General features: G+C 43.3%; 1 protein-coding gene across 5 annotated transcripts in view; it reads left to right on the top strand.

Moving 5' to 3' along the window:
* Positions 1 to 19,148, top strand: part of sfi1 (SFI1 centrin binding protein) — a 117,453-nt gene that overhangs the window by 77,339 nt on the left and 20,966 nt on the right. For all 5 annotated transcript variants that reach the window (XM_059655151.1, XM_059655149.1, XM_059655150.1 and 2 more), the window contains 3 exons: positions 5,705 to 5,881; positions 9,488 to 9,777; positions 10,487 to 10,582. In XM_059655151.1, the coding sequence (XP_059511134.1) occupies positions 5,705 to 5,881; positions 9,488 to 9,777; positions 10,487 to 10,582 (563 nt within the window). The remainder of the gene's footprint in view (positions 1 to 5,704; positions 5,882 to 9,487; positions 9,778 to 10,486; positions 10,583 to 19,148) is intronic.

Genomic DNA, 19,148 nt, shown 5'->3' with positions numbered 1-19,148 from the left:
TTCTTTGTCATAGCTTCATAGCAGATTAGTTGTAAACCTTGTGAGATTGATGAAATATAAAACTCTTCATTGCTTTTCTACTTAACTGTCTTTAATTTGGACTCCTGTATGGTGTACTTTAGATAACATTCATCCTCTGCATTTGCATAAGTCTGCACTTATCCACATTAAATGGTGGCCTCTAAGACTAGGCCTATTCCCCATTGCATTTGATATGACTGCCTGCATTTATCTCTTTCATGATTCTAATATTTGCCATAATAAATCCCATTTTTTTCTTTCATTTAAAAGTGTTCCTTAATGTATTTAAGAGCCGTAACCCGATGTCCTTCTCTTAATACAGCTGTGAATGAATTAAGTTGAAAACAATGAACATTTTAACAATAACCTAAAATTCTCCACCTATGAGTAATGCAATTTAAAGTCATTGGGAATAATTTTTAAAAATCTGATTATCATTTGTCAATTTCATTAGTTTGCACTGGCTAGTTTCTTCATTATTTTGAGTATTTATTTTTATGGAAGAACTTTGAAAGATGTCTTTTAATGTTCCTTCAGGGGAAGAAAATGGATGGCATGGTGGCTCAGTGGTTAGCACTGCTGCCTATCAGCACCAGGAACCCAGGTTCAATTCTGCCCTCGGGCAACCGTCTGTGTGCAGTTTGCATGACTCCCCCCCCCCCCCCCCCCCCCCGCCTGTCTGTGTGTGTTTCCTCCAGATGCTGTGCTTCCCTTTTCCGAGTCCAAAGATGTGTAGGTTAGGTGGATTGGCCCATGGGAAATTGCCGATAGTGTCCAGGGTGTGCAAATTACGTGGATTGCCATGGGAAATGCAGGGTTACAGGGATGGGGTTGGTCGAGTGAGATGCTCTTCAGAGTGTCAGTGTGGACTCGATGGGCTGAATGACCGGCTTCCATAATATCGGGATTCTATGATTCTGTGAATGTCACTGACAAGCCTTCTCCAACTAGTACAATCAGTGTAACTGCCTATTGTTACCCTTATGGCTGGCTTCAGAATAGCAAGTCTGAGCTCCCGGGGTTTTAAAGAAAAAAGTGGCACATTGTGTTTTAGTGGTTTCATAGCTCACTTGTATTTTATATTTCCTGATCTTTTCCACTGGTTTGGCCAATTTGACAGTTAGGACTACTGGCACCTTTGAGTGGAACAACTTCAACGTTTTCATGTTTAGAATTTTGTACACCTTTATGTATGCATTTAGATAATAAGTCAGACACAATGAAACACATATTCTCATCTCCATATTTAGGCAGGGACATTTCTGCCTTATTCTGTCCTATTTTGTGCTATTTTTGCATGCTTTCCCAGCTATCCACAATGCTCAATCTGTGACACTTGATGGCTCATTGTCCACTCATTCTAAACACTACCATTCCTCTTTCTCTATCTCAGACTGAGTTTATTGCATTTTTCACATGGGCCAGTTTGATGAATTTTACTTTGACATATTGTACAAGAGTAGACATTCTGTGAAGCCTCTTTTAATCCTCCGGCCATTCTACCCTGCTTTTCTTGGGATTAACTGTGCATTATTTGATTGTTTCCAATGTATTTTTTTGGATCCTTTTCCCTCCTTCTCTCGTTTACTTAATTTGCAATAGTCTCTCTGGTGCCTCTCACCACTGTTACAGTTTCTTCATTTTTCAGGTTCAGTTCATCACTTTTGTGTTGGGTTACTTTATTCTGAAAACCATCTTTTGCTAATGAAATTGGGATTCTGATTTTGTACTGTTACACAGGTTTTTTTTATCCCTGTCTTGATCATTTTTTACTTTCTCCTGATTTGGGCTAGTCTTACATACTTGAATGCTGGCAAAGCCACACAGTGTTTAGAATGTGGAAGTTGCTATCTGGTGGAGTAGTTGAGGTGACTGACATAGATGTATTTAATAAGAAGCCAGATACACACATGAGAGAGGCATGGATGGAGCTAGACAAACTGTGGGAAGAGGCTGTTGTAGCATGAAAACACCAGCAATGAGCCTGTCGTGCTGCATGACCTGTTTCTGTACTGTGATATAATGTAACATTTACTGAACCCGTTAAGTGACAACATGTTGCCGTGACTTTGTAATTAGGCACTTTTGTTCCTTCCTGCTAATTTATTTCTGTTGTATAAATTCATTCCCAGATACATTAAACATACCTATAATTTAAACAACATCTACTGAAACACAGTGAAAATAGAGCATTATCCTTTGCTCAAGAAAATAAAGAAATTATATTCTTCAGTTGTGCAAGTAATTTGTCAGTTGACTGGCATGATATGTCCTGGGAACACAGCTTAACAATAGTAGCAAGAGGAAAAGTAACAATTTGACGGAGAAAATAGAAAAACATCAAGAAATCAAAAATGCGTTAATGAATTGTCAATGTCGATTTCAAAAGGGAACGTCTTTCTTAGCTGACCTCATTGAATTGTTTGACGTGGAAACAGAGAATATGGAATGTAGCAGTAGCTGTAATTTATCTAAGTTGATACAAGTCCTTAAATTAGGTTACCTTACAACAGTCTAATGAATAACATGAGAACTTTTGAGTATCAGTTACTAGAATGAATGGCTAGCTGTCTGAACGACAGAAAACAAAAGGAAGGGAAGTGTGAGAGAAGTGGGCTTCCCAAAGTATTGGTGCTGTGACAACAGTTCGCAATTTGCATGAACAATGCAGGCTTTAGAATCAAAGATGCATTTTATAATTTGTATATGCCACTAGGTTGGGATAGATGGTTAACACCAAGGTGACTGTTAGAAATTTCAATAAATTGTTAATGAGCTTGCAGAATGGGTTTATAACTGACATATGCATTTCAGTATTGATAAGTATGAGATTTTGTATTTTGATAGAATATGGAGTAACTTATTACTTGGGGGGAAAAAAACCTAAATTAGTGAATATGGTAGAAGATCATAGAAATCATAGAATCCCTACAGTGTGGAAACGGGCCCTTCCGCCTAATAAGTCCGCACCGAACCTCAGCATCCCACGCAGACCCATTCCCCTGTAACCCACCTAGTGTGCACATCCCTGGGCAATTTATCATGACCAATTTACCCAACCTGCACATCTTTGGACTGTGTGAGAAAAACGGAGCACCTGGAGGAAACCGACGCAGTCATGGGGAGAACGTGCAAACTCCACACAGACATTACCCAAGGGTGGACTTGAACTCAGGTTGCTGGCGCTGTGAGGCAGCAGTGCTAATCACTGAGTCACCATGCCATCCCAAATGAAATAAGAATCCTGGGCTCATAGGGAGTTGAACCCCAGACCTCTTGCATGCTAACACTGTACTGTACCCTAAGTGAGAATCGTATCCCTAGAATATATGATGACAGGTGAAATTGTGCGACTAGCAAAGAGTAAAAAGGAGGCATAAGGACTAGGTGACTGAAAGCAGATGAAGCTTTTGAAGAATATTGGGAAAGTAGGACCAATCTGAAATGAAGAATTAAGAGGGCTAAAAGGGGTAATGAAACAGGGATAAAAAAACCCCAAAGTCTCTCATTCTTACATAAGGAGCAAGAGGATAATTTGAGAAAGTGTTGGCCAACTCAAGGACAAAGGAGGGAAGTCACGTGAGGAGTCAGAGAAATTGAGTGAGATTCCTAATGAGTACTTTGCGTCGGTATTCACCAAGGAGAGGGACATAATGGATATTGAGGTTAGGGGTAGATGTTTGATTACTCTAGGTCAAGTTGGCATAAGGAGGTGGCAAGTGTTGGGTATTCTAAAAGGCATTAGGGTGGACAAGTACCCAGGTCTGGATGGGATCTATCCCAGGTTAATGAGGGAAGCGAGAGAGGAAATAGCTAGGACTTTAACAGATATCTGTGCAGCATCCTTGAGCACGGGTGAGGTCCCGGAGGACTGGAAAATTGCTAATGTTGACCTCTTGTTTAGGAAGGATAATCCAAGTAATTATAGACCAGTGAGCTGCTGGAGAAGATACTAACAGACAGGATCTTTGGAAGAAAATGGACTTATTAGTGATAGGCAGCATGGTTTTCTGCAGGGAAGGCCATATCTTACCACCTTGATAGAATTCTTTGAGGAAGTGTCAAAGTTGATAGATGAGGGATGGGCTGTAAATGTCATACACATGGACTTCAGTAAGGTGTTTGACATGCTTCTCCATGGTAAGCTGATGGAGAAAGTGAAGTTGCATGGGGTCTAGGGCACAACAGCTAGGTGGATGGAGAAATGGCTGGGCAACAGGAGACAGAGAGTCGTATTGGAAGGAAGTTTCACAAAATGGAGAATTGTAGACAGTGGTGCTCCACGGGGATCCGTGTTGGGGCCACTTGTGATATAAATAAATGATTTGGAGGAAGGTACAGATGGTCTAATTAGCAAGTTTGCAGATGACCCTAAGATTGGTGGAGTAGCAGCTAGTGAAGGGGACTGTCGGAGAATGCAGCAGAATATAGATGGATTGGAGAGTTGGGTGGAGAAATGGCAGATCATTTAAGAGACTGCTGGACATGCATATGGTCACAGAAATTTGAGGGTGCATACATGAGGATCAATGGTCGACACAACATCGTGGGCTGAAGGGCCTGCTCTGTGCTGTACTGTTCTATAGAGTTCAATCCAGGCAAATGCGAGGTGATGCATTTTGGAAGGTCCAATTCAAGAGCGAACGGTACGATAAATGAAAAAGCCCTTGAGAGAATTGATGCACAGAGAGATCTGGGTGTTCAGGTCCATTGTACCCTGAAGGTGGTAACGCAGGTTGATAGAGTGGTCAAGAAGGCATATGGCATGCTTTCATTCATCGGGTGGGGTATTGAGTACAAGAGTTGGCAGGTCATGTTACAGTTGTATAAGACTTTGGTTCGGCCACATTTGGAATGCTGTGTACAGTTCTGGTCACCGCATTACCAAAAAGATGTGGATGCTCTGGAGCGGGTGCAGAGGAGTTCACCAGGATGTTGCCTGGTATGGAGGGCGCTAGCTTTGAAGAGAGGTTGAGTAGATTAGAATTATTTACATTAGAAAGACGCAGGTTGAGGCGGTACCTGATTGAGATGTACAAAATCATGAGAGGTACAGACAGGGTGGATAGCAAGAAGCTTTTTCGCGGAGTGGGGGACTCAATTACTAGGGGTCACGATTTCAAATTGAGACGGGAAAAGTTTAAAGGAGATATGCGTGGAAAGTTCTTTACACAGAGGGTGATGGGTGCCTGGAACACCTTGGCAGCGAAGGTGGTAGAGGCGGGCACGATAGCGTCATTTAAGATGTATCTAGACAGATACACGAATGGGCAGAAAGCAGAGGAATACAGATCCTTGGAAAATAGGTGACAGGTTTAGATAGAGGATCTGGATCGGCACAGGCTTAGAGGGCCGAAAGGCCTGTTCCTGTGCTGTAATTTTTTTTGTTCTGTGTTGTTTGTATATCTGACTGAAACATGAAGGCTCTCAAGTGAAAGACTAGAACATGAGTGCTGTAGCAATTTATGCCTTGTAAAATTGGCAGCATGTAGATCAACTGTTTTCAGTCTTCAGTGCTTGTAATTAGTACTGCCATTGAAGAGCTTTTATCTTTGATGTTCACTGATGTTAGCTACTGCATATATGTCTTTCAGAGTCTGTTTCCCTTTGAAACAAATATTTCAGTTTATGCTGTTCCTCTCATTACAGTCTCTAGATCTCTTCAGTTTGTTTCCTTTTTTAGGTGTTCGATGCCTGGCTAATGTACGTAGAGGAACGGCGTAGGAAAAAGTTACGCATTGCAAAAGCTGTCCAAACCTATCACAGTCACCTGCTAAGGTTGGGAGTGGCTGCAATTCTTCGCTATACCTCTGACATGATGCAGTTTCGCCGTCAAGTTGCAGCTGAGCATCAGATGAAGGTAAATGTTTCTGAAACAGAATTCTCCCTCTTCCTCAATTCTCATCGAATCTTTGTTGTCTTTAATCAATGGTGTTTTCCAAGTGATAGTGCAGTATCTCTGCCATAACTGTTGCATCTTTTCAGAAAAATTGAATGAAATGTTTTCTCATCTCTGGCACTTGTTGTCACCATCCAGCACCCCTGGGTCAGGTATAAACAATTTGAGACTTCCTTTACTTGACCTCAGTTTTAGATAACATGCATTTGTGCACCTTTCTTACTTTGTGGTGCATGTATGTAATGATAGACAGATATCTGTGCAGTCATGGTCTCCTTGGGATTCATTCAAGTGTAACAGTGAAAAAAGTAGAACCAGGTGCGTCCTACTTCATTTGAGACATCCCAGAGCATTACATAGAAACATTGAAAATTGGAGCTGGAATAGGGCGTGTGGCTCTTCAAGCCTGCTCCGCCATTTATGATAATTTATTATGGCTGATTTTCCAACTGTTCTTGCTTTCCTCCCATAGCCTCTGATCCCATTAGCCCCGACTCCTGCTTGAAATCATATAATATTTTGGCCTCAACTGCTTTCAGCAGTAATGAACAACATAGATTCACCACACACTGGGTGAAGAAATTTCTCCTCATCTCAGTTGTCAGTAATTTGCTCTACATCCTCAAGATTGTGACCCATGGTACTGGACTTCTCCAACATCAGGAGCATCCTTCCTGCTTTTACCATGTCTACTTCTGTTAGAATTTTATATGTTTTTAAGAGATCTCTCCTAATCCTAACCAATTCAACCTCTCCTCATTCATCAGTATTTCCATCCAGAAATTAGTCTGGTAAACCTCACTGTATGCCCTCTATGGAAAGAACATCCTTCCTCAGAGAAGAAGACCAAACTGTACTCCATATTCCATGTCTGGTCTTTTCAATGTCTTGTATAATTGCAGCAAGATGTCCCTACTCCTCAACTTGAATCCTCTCGCTATGAAGGCTTCTTTGCCACCTACTGTAGCTACATCCTTACCTTTAGTGACTGGTAATAGAGGGCACCCAGATCTGGTTGCACATACCCCTCTCTCAATTTATAGTCATTCAGATGTCTGAATGGCTGTCTTGCTGCTGCAGAGCATTTGAAAATGTACAGCATTTGTTAAACACTTTACAATACCCTGCAGCTCGAAACATTTTAAAGCTGATACTCATTAGGAGTTCAAGCTGGCAATGATCTAGCAAAGGCAAAGGACCATCTGGGACTTCAAAATGTATGTCTCCTTAAACAGTGAAGGATGAATTACAGCCAATTAAGGTAGAAAAGGAGAAAGAAAATCATTCATGTGTTTAGACTCTTTAATGAGCCGAGGTCATCCTGAACTGTTTTACTGTAGGGAGTGCAGTGAAGTCTAGTCAGTTATAATGTAAGAAACACAGCTGCTAATTTAAGCATTCGAAGCTGTCTCAACTGGCAGTGAAATAGTGGTCAGGTTATCTATTTTAAATGATGATGGTTGAGGAACAGACATTGACTTGAACACCAACCTAATAACAGTCTGAGAATTTCCCTTCCCTTTTTTAAGTTATACCGTGGGATCTTTTACGTCTACCTGAGAGGAAAGTCAAGGCGTTGGTTCAATGTCTCATCTGAAGGACAGCATCTCCAACAGTACAGCACTTCATTGATTCTTGTACGATGTACTTGTAGTTCCAATGTCATTGGCTGGGGTGCAAACTCAGATTTTTGCGCTCAGATTTGTGAAGATGGAAGAATGGGTTCAACCTTTGCTAGAACAGTAATCACATGGTAATGACATTGTTACATATACAAAAATTAGAGGCAAGTGTGGGAAATTAAAAGGTGCATTTTGAGATGTGTACGTGTCCTGGCAGAATTTTATGTGGAGAATGAATAGGGACAAGGAAGATTGAATTGAGAGAGAGAATGAAAGGTCAAAGAAAAGAGATGTTTACAGCTTTGAAATTAGGAGCATTCACTGCTTGTGGTAAGGAGATTGAAGAGTTTAAATTAGCACTTTTGTGAAGCAGAAATGTTTGTTAACCATTGGAGTTGCTGTTAAAATGTTTTAAAAAGTTCCTTGCACTCTTCGTCATCACCAAGTTTCTACAGTGAGTTTAATGTGAATGAATATGTAAATCCAGCAGTTTCTTAAAACTGTGGGAATCTAGGGTGCCTAAACTGACTGGCAGTTTCTGGAAATTTATAACTTTCAGTTCCTCTATTAATCCCCTGAAACTGCTGGCTAATTCATGCATTAGTAAAGGAGTGCTGCATTGAAGTGAATTCATTTTACACAAGATTATGTACAAAATGCGGAGGAATGGAATTGTGGGAGATACAGCAGTTTGGATCGGAAATTGGCTTGCTGAAAGAAGACAGAGGGTGGTAGTTGGTGGGAAATGTTCATCCTGGAGACCAGTTACTCGTGGTGTACCGTAAGGGTTGGTGTTGGGTCCACTGCTGTTTGTCATTTTTATAAATGACCTGGATGAGGGCGTAGAAGGATGGGTTAGTAAATTTGCAGACGACACTAAGGTCGGTGGAGTTGTGGATAGTGACGAAGGATGCTGTAGGTTGCAGAGAGATATAGATAAGCTGCAGAGCTGGGCTGAGAGGTGGCAAATGGAGTTTAATGCAGACAAGTGTGAGGTGATGCACTTTGGTAGAAGTAACCGGAAGGCAAAGTACTGGGCTAATGGTAAGATTCTTGGTAGTGTAGATGAGCAGAGAGATCTCGGTGTCCATGTACACAGATCCTTGAAAGTTGCCACCCAGGTTGACAGGGCTGTTAAGAAGGCATACAGTGTTTTAGCTTTTATTAATAGAGGGATCGAATTCCAGAACCAAGAGGTTATGGTGAAGCTGTACAAAACTCTGGTGCGGCCGCACTTGGAGTATTGCGTACAGTTCTGGTCACCGCATTATAAGAAGGATGTGGAAGCTTTGGAAAGGGTGCAGAGGAGATTTACTAGGATGTTGCCTGGTATGGAGGGAAGGTCTTACGAGGAAAGGCTGAGGGACTTGAGGCTGTTTTCATTCGAGAGAAGAAGGTTGAGAGGTGACTTAATTGAAACATATAAAATAATCAGAGGGTTAGATAGGGTGGATAAGGAGATCCTTTTTCCCAGGATGGTGACGGCGAGCACGAGGGGACATAGCTTTAAATTGAGAGGTGAAAGATATAGGACAGATGTCAGAGGTAGTTTCTTTACTCAGAGAGTAGTAAAGGAATGGAACGCTTTGCCTGCAACGGTAGTAGATTCGCCAAATTTAGGTACATTTAAGTCGTCATTGGATGAGCATATGGATGTACATGAAATAGTGTAGGTTAGATGGGCTTGAGATCGGTATGACAGGTCGGCACAACATTGAGGGCCGAAGGGCCTGTACTGTGCTGTAATGTTCTAAGATTATGACCTATTCCTCTCAGCTAATGTGATCTTCTGGAGTCATCCATGTTGTTTGGAACCATGTGAATTTTGTGCCAATCATAAAGCTCATTAAGCACAAAATGGATATTCTGAAGATTACACAATCTATTAATTATAACGTGTGCTGCTTAATTCTATCTTCATTGTACTTTAAATATGTCTCCTCAGACTGCATATAGCCTCCATCAGGTTGTCTATCGCTGTGCTATGACCTGGAAACAAAAAGCGCTCTGCAAGAGAGAGAGTTCAAAGCACAAGTCCTCTGCTGTGACATGCAAAAAATCTGTGGTTTTCAAGCTACCAGTTTCTGAGGTTTCTAAAGGAAATGGTTTCAGTACGAAAACAGGGATCTTGAAGAGTGAATCTAAGGAAAGGATTTCAAAGGTTCCACTGAATCCCGTCAGATATGATAGTTTACCAACGAGGCTGCCTAATGGAGACATGGATTTTACCAATTTGTAAGTGAAGTAATTCTATTTCTATCTGTGTGGTAAGCTCATTGACTCCAAAGTTAGTGAAGTGTCTTCCTCTCGTAATACTTTGGGACTTGTTAGTGACCTGAAATGATTCATAAGTTGAGAACGTGTGGAGAAACCTGGAAATTAAAAGGGAGACTTCCCACAAACTAACTAAATTACTTTTAAAGAGCTATTGTGATTTTGCTTAACCAATCTAGAAAAAAAAATGGTTCAGAGATGTTTTGGGAAATAAGGAGATCAGGTCATCCTCATGTTGCAGCATCATGTACATGAAGTTATCCACGAGGTTGTGTTAAGCATTGTGAAAACCCAGTCTCCTAATATAGGAACATTGGGAAGTGAGATGATTCTGTGCCAGTGCAAGTTGAGGAAGATCAAATCAACCATGATCTAATTTAATGGTGGAGCAGACTCAATGGACTGGTCCTACATATAATACTGCTATGTAGCAAAGAAAACATGGATACCACAGCTTTGGGTAAATTGCATTATTCAAATTCTTCATTAATGGACCAAAAGCACCATCATCACAGAGTTGTGATGGGCTTTGTGCATCTAGAGAATAGTCGATAACGCAACTTTCTGAAATGATTTAGAAGGAAGAAACTTCATTATAAATTATATAGAGGAAAGAATATGTAAACTGTCTTCTTTTGACGATTAATGGAGCTCTCCATTTTATTAATAGACCTCCTGCATGTCCGATAAGGTTACAGCCACGAAGGCCAGCGTTCCTATTAGAATCAGTGCAAAAGAAGGCTCCCCTGGACAGGAACAATAGCAGGTATGTATCTTCAAGGGAAGAGCTGTTCGAAATGATTGATCGATTGTTCTATAGTAAAAGGCACTCTCTCATTCATCAAGAAGCATAAACAGGTGAAGTGATTTGCTTGTGGGCTTCCCATGAGTCTGAGTAAAACAGGAGCATATACTGCATGTTATCTGCCATCTCTCTAAATTTCCCGCCTATTCTCCTTCCTTTTCTTCCACATCCCAACATTTTCCTTTTTCTCCCTCATCTTTGTGCTCCTGTCTCCTTCACTCGTTTCCTTCCACCCCCATTTTCTTTTCCTGTTTTATCCTACAACGTGCCCTCTGTAAGAGAACTTGAAGGGGCTCACCTTTGTTCCCCTCCAGCCACACATCAACGAATACCAGCCATGTTTGGACATTGAGCAGTTTTTCTGTCGCCTCCACGCTTACTACTTTAACTGTGAGCCTAACCTTCCCTCTACTGACCCCTTCTCCCGCTTCCAACACAAGCCCTCCTCCTGGACATCACCCCAAGGCCTCCTACCCTCCCTCGACCTCTTCATCTCCAACTGCTGTCGAGATATCAATCGCCTCAACCTCACCAGCCTTCTTACCCACCCGAACCTCTCCCCCACAGAACGTGCAGCCCTCCGCTCCAATCCCAACCTCACCACAAAACCTGCGGACAAAGAAGGCGCAGTTATAGTATGGTGCAATGACCTCTACATCGCCGAGGCCAGATGCCAACTCTCCGACGCCACCTCCTACCACCCCTGGATCATGAGCCCATCACCGAGCACCAAACCATCATCTCCCAAATCATCCACAACCCCATCACCTCAGGTGACCTCCAACCTTATTGTTCCCCAACCCCATACCGCCCGCTTCTATCTCCTTCCCAAAACCCACAAATCTGCCTGGCCTGGTCAACCCATTGCCTCTGTCTGCTCCTGCCCCACCGAACTCATCTCCACCTCTCTGGGCTCCATTTTCTCCTCCTTGGTCCAGGAGCTCCCTACCTACGTCTGTGACACCACCCACGCCCTCCACCTTCTCCAGAACTTCCAATTCCCTGGTCCCCAATACCTAATTTTTACATGGATGTCCAGTCCCTATAAACCTGCATTCCCCATGCACATGGCCTGAAGGCCCTCTGCTTCTTCCTCCCACAGACCTGACCAGTCCCCCTCCACTGACGTCCTCATCCACCCAGCCAACCTCTCCTCACCCTCAACAACTTCTCTTTCGATTCCTCCCACTTCCTACAGACAAAGTGGGTGGCTGTGGGTACCCGCATGGGTCCAAGCTATGCCTGCCTCTTTGTAGGTTATGTGGAACAGTCTCTCTTCAGTACCTACACTGGCCCGAAACCCCACCTCTTCCTCCATTACTTTGATGACTGTAAGGGCGCCCTCTCATGCTCCCACGAGGAGCTCGAACAGTTCATCCACTTCACCAGCACCTTCCACCCCAACCTCAGGTTCACCTGGACTATCTCTAACACCTCCCCCACCTTCCTGGACCTCTCGGTCTCCATCTCAGGCAACCACCTAGAAACTGATGTCCATTTCAAGCCCACCGACTCCCACAGCTACCTAGAATACACCTCCTCCCACCCACCTTCCTACAAAAATGCCACCCCCTATTCCCAATTCCTTCGCCTCCGCCGCATCTGCTCCCAAGATGAGGCATTCCACTCCTGTGTATCTCAGATATCCTCGTTTTTCAAGGACCGCAACATCCCTCCCGTGCTCGAGAACACCCTCGACCGTGTCTCCCGCAACTCATCCCTCGCACCCCATCCCTGCAATAACCACCAGAAAAGAATCCCCCTCGTCCTCACATACCACCCTCCCACTCCCCAACCTCCGGATCCAGTGCATCATCATCCAACACTTCCGCCAACTGCAATCCGACCCCACCACCAAAGACATTTTTCCCTCCCCGCCCTTATCTGCTTTCTAGAGGAACCACTCTCTCCGTGACCCCCCTGACCGCTCCACACTCCTCACCTGCCCCACCACACCCTTGCAACTGCAGGAAGTGCTACATACCTCCTCCTTCACCCCCATCGCAGACCCCAAGAAGACTTTCCACATCAAGCAGATGTTCACCTGCACATCTGCCAATGTGGTATACTGTATCTGCTGTACCCGGTGTGGCCTCCTCTAAATCGGGGAAACCAAGCGGAGGCTTAGGGACTGCTTTGCAGAACACCTATGTTCGGTTCGCAATAAACAACTGTACCTGCCAGTCGTGAACCATTTCAACTCCCGCTCCCATTCCTTAGACGACGTGTCCGTCCTGGTCCTCCTGCAGTGCCACAATGATGCCACCTGAAGTTTGCAGAAACAGCAACTCATATTCCGCTTGGGAACCCTGCAGCCCAATGGTATCAACGTGGATTTCACAAGCTTCAAAATCTCCCCTCCCCCTCTTGCATCCCAAAATCAGCCCAGCCCCACCCCCTCTAACCTGTTCTTCATGTCACCTATCCCCTTCTCCCACCTCAAGCCCCCACCCCCATTTCCTACCTCCTAACCTAATCCCGCCCCCGGACCTGTCTGTCCTCCCGGACTGACCTATCCCCTCCCTACTCCCCACCTACACTCACGTCTACTGGCTCCATCCCCCCCCTCTTTAACTTGTTTGCCTCCTCTCCACCTATCTTCTCTATCCGTCTTCAATCTGCCTCCCCCTCTATACCTATTTATTTCAGAACCCTCTCCACCTCCCCCTTTTATGATGAAGGGTCTAGGCCTGAAATGTCAGCTTTTGTGCTCCTAAGATGCTGCTTGGCCTGCTGTGTTCATCCAGCTCTACACTTTGTTATCTCAGATTCTCCAGTGTCTGCAGTTCCTATTATCTCTTGAACATCACTTTCATTGTATTTGACTTAACTTTGGCACTGAATGTCTAAGCTGCAGTCAGTCAGATGAATAGACTGTTGTTTCAGTATATGGGTTGTGTTGTAACTTTGTGATTCTATCATTCTTGCTTGTACAACTCATGGCTCAAGATCGTTTTAAGCCTTGAGTCACTCATTGTCTCCTCAATGATGAGTTATAGCCAGCTAAGAATTATTGTGAATGACACTCCTAGAAATGAGGTTGATGCTGCCAGTAGAGCTGCTGTCTAATCTTGTTTACCGTTTTGAGCCTCTTTGTCATTGTATCCTGTTTCCTATTTTGACGTATTTGATGAGCAGTCCTTATGCAACAGAAAGTTGTCTCCTTGTTAGTCAAGACTCTCTCTTTCTCAATGTGGTCCATCACCTGAAGCATCCTGGGAGTGACCTACATAGTTTTTAATTGTTCCAGCTACGATACAAATCTGCACTCTGATTCTGAGACGAAAGAAAAAGACCATAATCGTATGAGATTGAATCAATCCCAATCTTGTATACATATTTCCATAAGAATAGGGTATTTCACACATTCTGTCCAACCTTCCCATCTTGTTTCCAATTTATCTTTTCCTTCTTCCCAATTCCTCCTCATGTCCCCACTCTCTACTTCCCTCTTCCTCCTGTCCCCTTCCTGATCAATGAAAGTGAAGTTTGTATTCACCAGTGGTGTAGTTGAGTAAGAATTAGTTACTAAGCATTTGCACTTGGGAGCATTTATTAATTAAAAGAAGTATTAATTAAAAGAAGTATTAATTAAAAGAAGTATTAATTAAAGGACCTTCAAATAATGTTCATCCAACATAAGAATTCAATTTAAAAAACATAAAGTTCTCAAACTGTTCAACATCTGGTTTAAAAAAACACACCTGCTTCATTCTTCACAGATGCTGCCCGACTCACTGAATTTTACCAGCATTTTATTTCACATTTCCAACATCTGCAGGTTTTGCTTTTCCCTGTCTCACCTCACCTAGTTCTAGGCTTTCACTCAGAAGGTGCAGATGTGGGAAAGGAGCCTCTTCTGAAGACTATTCTAATGTGAAGCTTCAGAAATAAACAACATCAAAGTGTTTGATGCTGTGGAAACATCCTCAGTGCAGCGAAAACCTTTAAAACACTTCTTGACCACTAGTTTCATGGACCTTTTAATAATGCAAAGGCTGTGTACGTGGCCTACTGATGTTATTGCTAGGCTGTTAATCCAGCAACTCAGCTAATGTTCTGGGGACTCCAGTTCGAATTCTGCCATAGGATTTGAATTTGAATTCCGTCTGAAAAAATTTGGCACTAAAAATCTAATGTCCATGAAACCATTGTTGATTGTTGGAAATACCCATCTGGAAATCTATCCTCACCTGATATAGACATGTAACTCTAGATGCACAGCAAAGTAGTTAACTCTCAACTGTCCTCTGAAATCGCCTAGCAAGTCACTCAGTTAATCAATCATGACAAAGTCTCAACAAAGGAATGAAACTGGACAGACCACTTGGCATTGACCTCTGCCCTGGAAATGACAATGGCAAAAACTGCCCAGTTGATTCTGTAGAGGCCTTCTTATTAACATCTGGGGGCTGGTGCTAGAATTGTGAGAGTTGTTTCACAAGCTAGTCAAGCAACAGCCTCATGGAATCATACCTTAAAAATAATGTATCAGACATCTCCATCACCATCCCTGGATATGTCCTGTCCCACCAGCAGGACAGACCCAGCTGAGGTGGTGACACAGTGGTATACAGTCAGGAGGAAGTTTCTCTGGGATTCCTCATCATTGACTCTGGACCCCATAAGTCTCATGACTTCAGGTTAAGCATGACTAGGAAACCTCCTGCTGATTACCATTCATTGTCCTCCCTCAGCTGATGAATCAGTTCTCCATGTTGATATGGAGGAAGCACTGAGGGTGGCAAGGGCACAAAATGTACTCGCGGTGGGGACTTCAGTGTCAACCACCAAGAGTAGCTTGGTAATGGTTGAGCTGTTTGGGTTGTAAAGGACATCGCTACTTGACTGGGTCTGCAGCGGTTGGGGAGGGAACCAACAAGAAGGAAAAACATACTTGACCTCATCCTCACCAATGTGTCTACTGCAGTTGTATCTGTCCCTGACAGTATCAGTAAGAGTGGTCATTACACAGTCCTTGTGAAGATGAAATCCCGCCTTCACGTTGAGAATAACTTCCATTGCGTTGTGTGGCACTGTCACTGTGCTTTGGGACAGACTTCGCACAGATCTAGCAACTCAAGTTTGAGCATCCATGAGACACTGTGGGCCATCAACTGCAATAGAATTGTACTTCATCACGTCCTGTAATCTCATAGACTTTTCATATGCCCTTGTTTTGACCTTTCATAGAATCCCTACAATTTTGAAGCTGGCCATTTGCCCATCGAGTCCACACCGACCCTCTGAAGTGCATCCCACCTAGACCAACCCCCTACCCTATCCCTGTATTTTCCACGCTGGACACTAAGGATAATTTAGCACAACCAATCCATCTACCATGTACATCTTTGTACTGTGGGAGGAGACCAGAGTACCCAGGGGAAACTCTCACAGACACTGGGAGAGTGTGCAAACTCCACACAGACAGTTTCCCCAGGCTGGAATCGAACCCAGGTCTCTGGTGTGGTGAGGCGGCAGGGCTAAACACTGAGCCACTGAGCCACTGTGCCACCCCATTTCCCATGTCATGGCCCGGCATATCCCTAACTCAACCATTACCATCAAGACAGTGGATCAACCCTGGAGAATGCAGGAAGAAATGCCAGGAGCAGGTCCAAGAAGACCCATAAATAAGGTGCTAATCTAGTGAAGTTACCAAATAGCATCAACAGAGCGTGATAGATGGAGCTAAGTGATCCCACAACCATTCTAAGCTCTGCAGCCCTGCCATATTCAGTCAGCAATGGTGGTAGGTAATTAAACAACTCACTGGAGGAGGAAACTGCACAAAAATCCTCATCCTCAATCATGCCCAAAGATAACGCTGAAGCATTTGCAACAGTCTTCAGCCAGACCACTGAGTGGATGATCTCCAGTAGTCCCTAGCATCACAGATGCCAGTCTTCAGCCAATTCAATTCATTCCATCTGATGTCACAAAACGGTTGAAGACACTGGATGCTGCAAAGTTGTTGGCCGTGAAAACATTCTGGTAACAGTACTGAAGTGTAATGTTTTTGAGAAGATTTGTAGCTCGGGTTGTGGATGAGGTTGAAGACGTACTCCCCAGACCGGTGTGTTTGGTTGCAGATGTTTTGTCACCCTGCTAGGTAACAAGTCAGTGATCTATCTCGCTTGTTATTTATATGCCTCTATTTACTGCGGTGGTTGGTATTACTTCAGGTTCTGTTTCTCTGTGGTTTGTACACAGGGTCTCATTCAATGTGTTTGTTGATGGAGTTCCAGTTGGAATACCAGGCCTCCAGGAATTCCCTGGTGTGTCTCTGTTTGGCTTGTGTGATTATCAATGTGTTGTCCCGGTCAAATTCGTTTCCCTTGTTGTCCATGTGTAGTGAGACCAGTGAGATTCAGTTGTGTCTCTTGATGGCTAGTTGGTGTTCATGTCTCCGTATTGTCAGTTTTCTTCCAGTTTGGCCTATGCAGTGTTTCTTACAGTCCTAGCGTGGTATTTTGTGTGTTACCACTGTTGTGTAGGTTTTGAGTCTGGGATCCTTTACGTTCATCAGTAGTTGTTGTAGGGTGGCTGTCGGTTTGCGGGCTCCTCTGATACCTAGGGGTCTGAGTAGAAAATTCCGAAAAAAAATTGACAGTGTGGACACGTGATCACCGACTCGCCACCAAGAGATTAAAAAAAAACAACAAACTTACGGTTTTGCAGAGCTTTGGAGAACCTTGTCATACTCCAAAGCATTTTACTACCAAATAAGTAGCTTTGAAATGAATCTGAAACCTTTAGAGTGAGTCCTGAAACCATGACCTTCTGAGCCATGGCTGCACCGAACCAGATCTACTTCCTTTCTGCAGAAATGCTAACCTGTGACCCTTTCTGTACATTCAAGGAGATATTAAAAACTTCTGGAGCACTAATGAAGAGAGGCAGAAGCCCTGCCAGAGATCTGATTAATACATATCCCTTGATTGTCATCATTCAAATAGATGATGTTTATTTGGCTCTTTCTGTTTATGGAATGTTGCTGTGTCCAAGAACGTACCATTCCCCACTCCCCACCACCCCCCCCCATCCCCCACCCAACAGCAGTTACCTCAAATGCTATAAATCAATTTTTGAAATCTTGATATTGCAAAATATGTTGCCTAAATGGAAGTTTTAAAATTCTTTCTTTCCTTTAATCTACATAATTTTGACTTCATGTGTTTGACTGAAGTTTATTATTTATTATGATCTTGCACTTTATCGAGATTTTCTTCCCTGCTTCCTATTGCAAAGAGTCACCACCTTGCTGTAGCTCTCATGCATTGCCTTGATTCTCTGGGAGCTCAGATTTAAAGCTTCTATTTAGAGTTTTGATTAATTATTTGATGATGAAGGGCATCTCAACTTCGCCTGATCTGATCTTGTTCATCATTTCAACGACCACTGGTTAACAATGAGAAATGAGGTTCCTGGTGGAGTTTGGTTTTCCTCCCCATACCTATGAAATTTGGACCTTACAGAAATCATACAATTTGGTTTCTGAAGGCAATATATAATAGAGTGTCTTGTCCAAGTGTTGGTATTGAAGTTCTGTCTTGCTTATCATGTATCGTTTGAGAGTTATTCATGAACAGATAGAAATGACATCATAATCTGGTAGAAAATGTTACTTTTATTTAGGTTTACCCATTTGTAAACTTGACACTGGTGGGTTACATTGGGCATTCTGCTTAATCAGGTGAACTGTTCTGACAGCACCAACAGTGTCACAGCTTCTCCCTCAAAGAGATGCAGTTGATCAGGATACACCTTTAGTAGCAAATGCTGGTGCTGTATCATGTCAGAATTCCCAGGCTCAATCCTTGGTGTGGGTCAGCTACTCTCCAGCAGTGCTCTGAGCTACCCAGTTGGGTTTTGATCAGTGACTGGTTACAGTGAGAGTGAGTCAGGGACCTAGTTTTCAACCAGGTCAGTCAGAATCCCACTCCAGATGGCTGCTTAGCAACTCCAGCAGATTGCTAGTGTGTGGATGCAAGAACAGGCATGGAGTTTCTCTCCGATGAACTGTCTCCTGGCATTCACTGTTCATCAAGTCTGAGACGAGCAGAGGGAGGACGTCAGCACAAAATAATGTTGAAGGGCCTTTCAAGCTGTGGCATACTTGAGTATCCCCTGTGTTTGAGAAGGCAATGCTATGTTGCACAATTAACTCACCCTCTGAACCAAAGATGATGCAGGACAAACCAGATCTCACGGAAAGAAGGGAAGATAACTAATTCCATAAATTGTGGAAAATGCATTCCCTTTCTATTACTTGTAGGAAGAGGCAGCATCCTGCTAAAGATTAGAAATTCCTTCCCACCCACACTACTTGTTCAATAATCTGGGAGCCAGTAACCTTCTGTAGTTTCCTTTAAAGCCTCTAGATAATCTGTGGGGTTTGCTGTTCTGAAATTATTGACTAGTAGAGTGTAACTCCAGCTGAATCAGATTCTTGGTGCGTTAGGATTCTGGTGGGAATTGACTCTTGGTGTGTTTGGATTCCAGTGGGTATAGACTTCTAGTGAGT

This window comes from Stegostoma tigrinum, chromosome 26 (assembly GCF_030684315.1).
Source record: "Stegostoma tigrinum isolate sSteTig4 chromosome 26, sSteTig4.hap1, whole genome shotgun sequence".
NCBI classification, from domain to species: Eukaryota; Metazoa; Chordata; class Chondrichthyes; order Orectolobiformes; family Stegostomatidae; genus Stegostoma; species Stegostoma tigrinum.
Note: the sequence above shows the minus strand (reverse complement) of the source record. Positions and strands in the feature narration are given on the sequence as shown.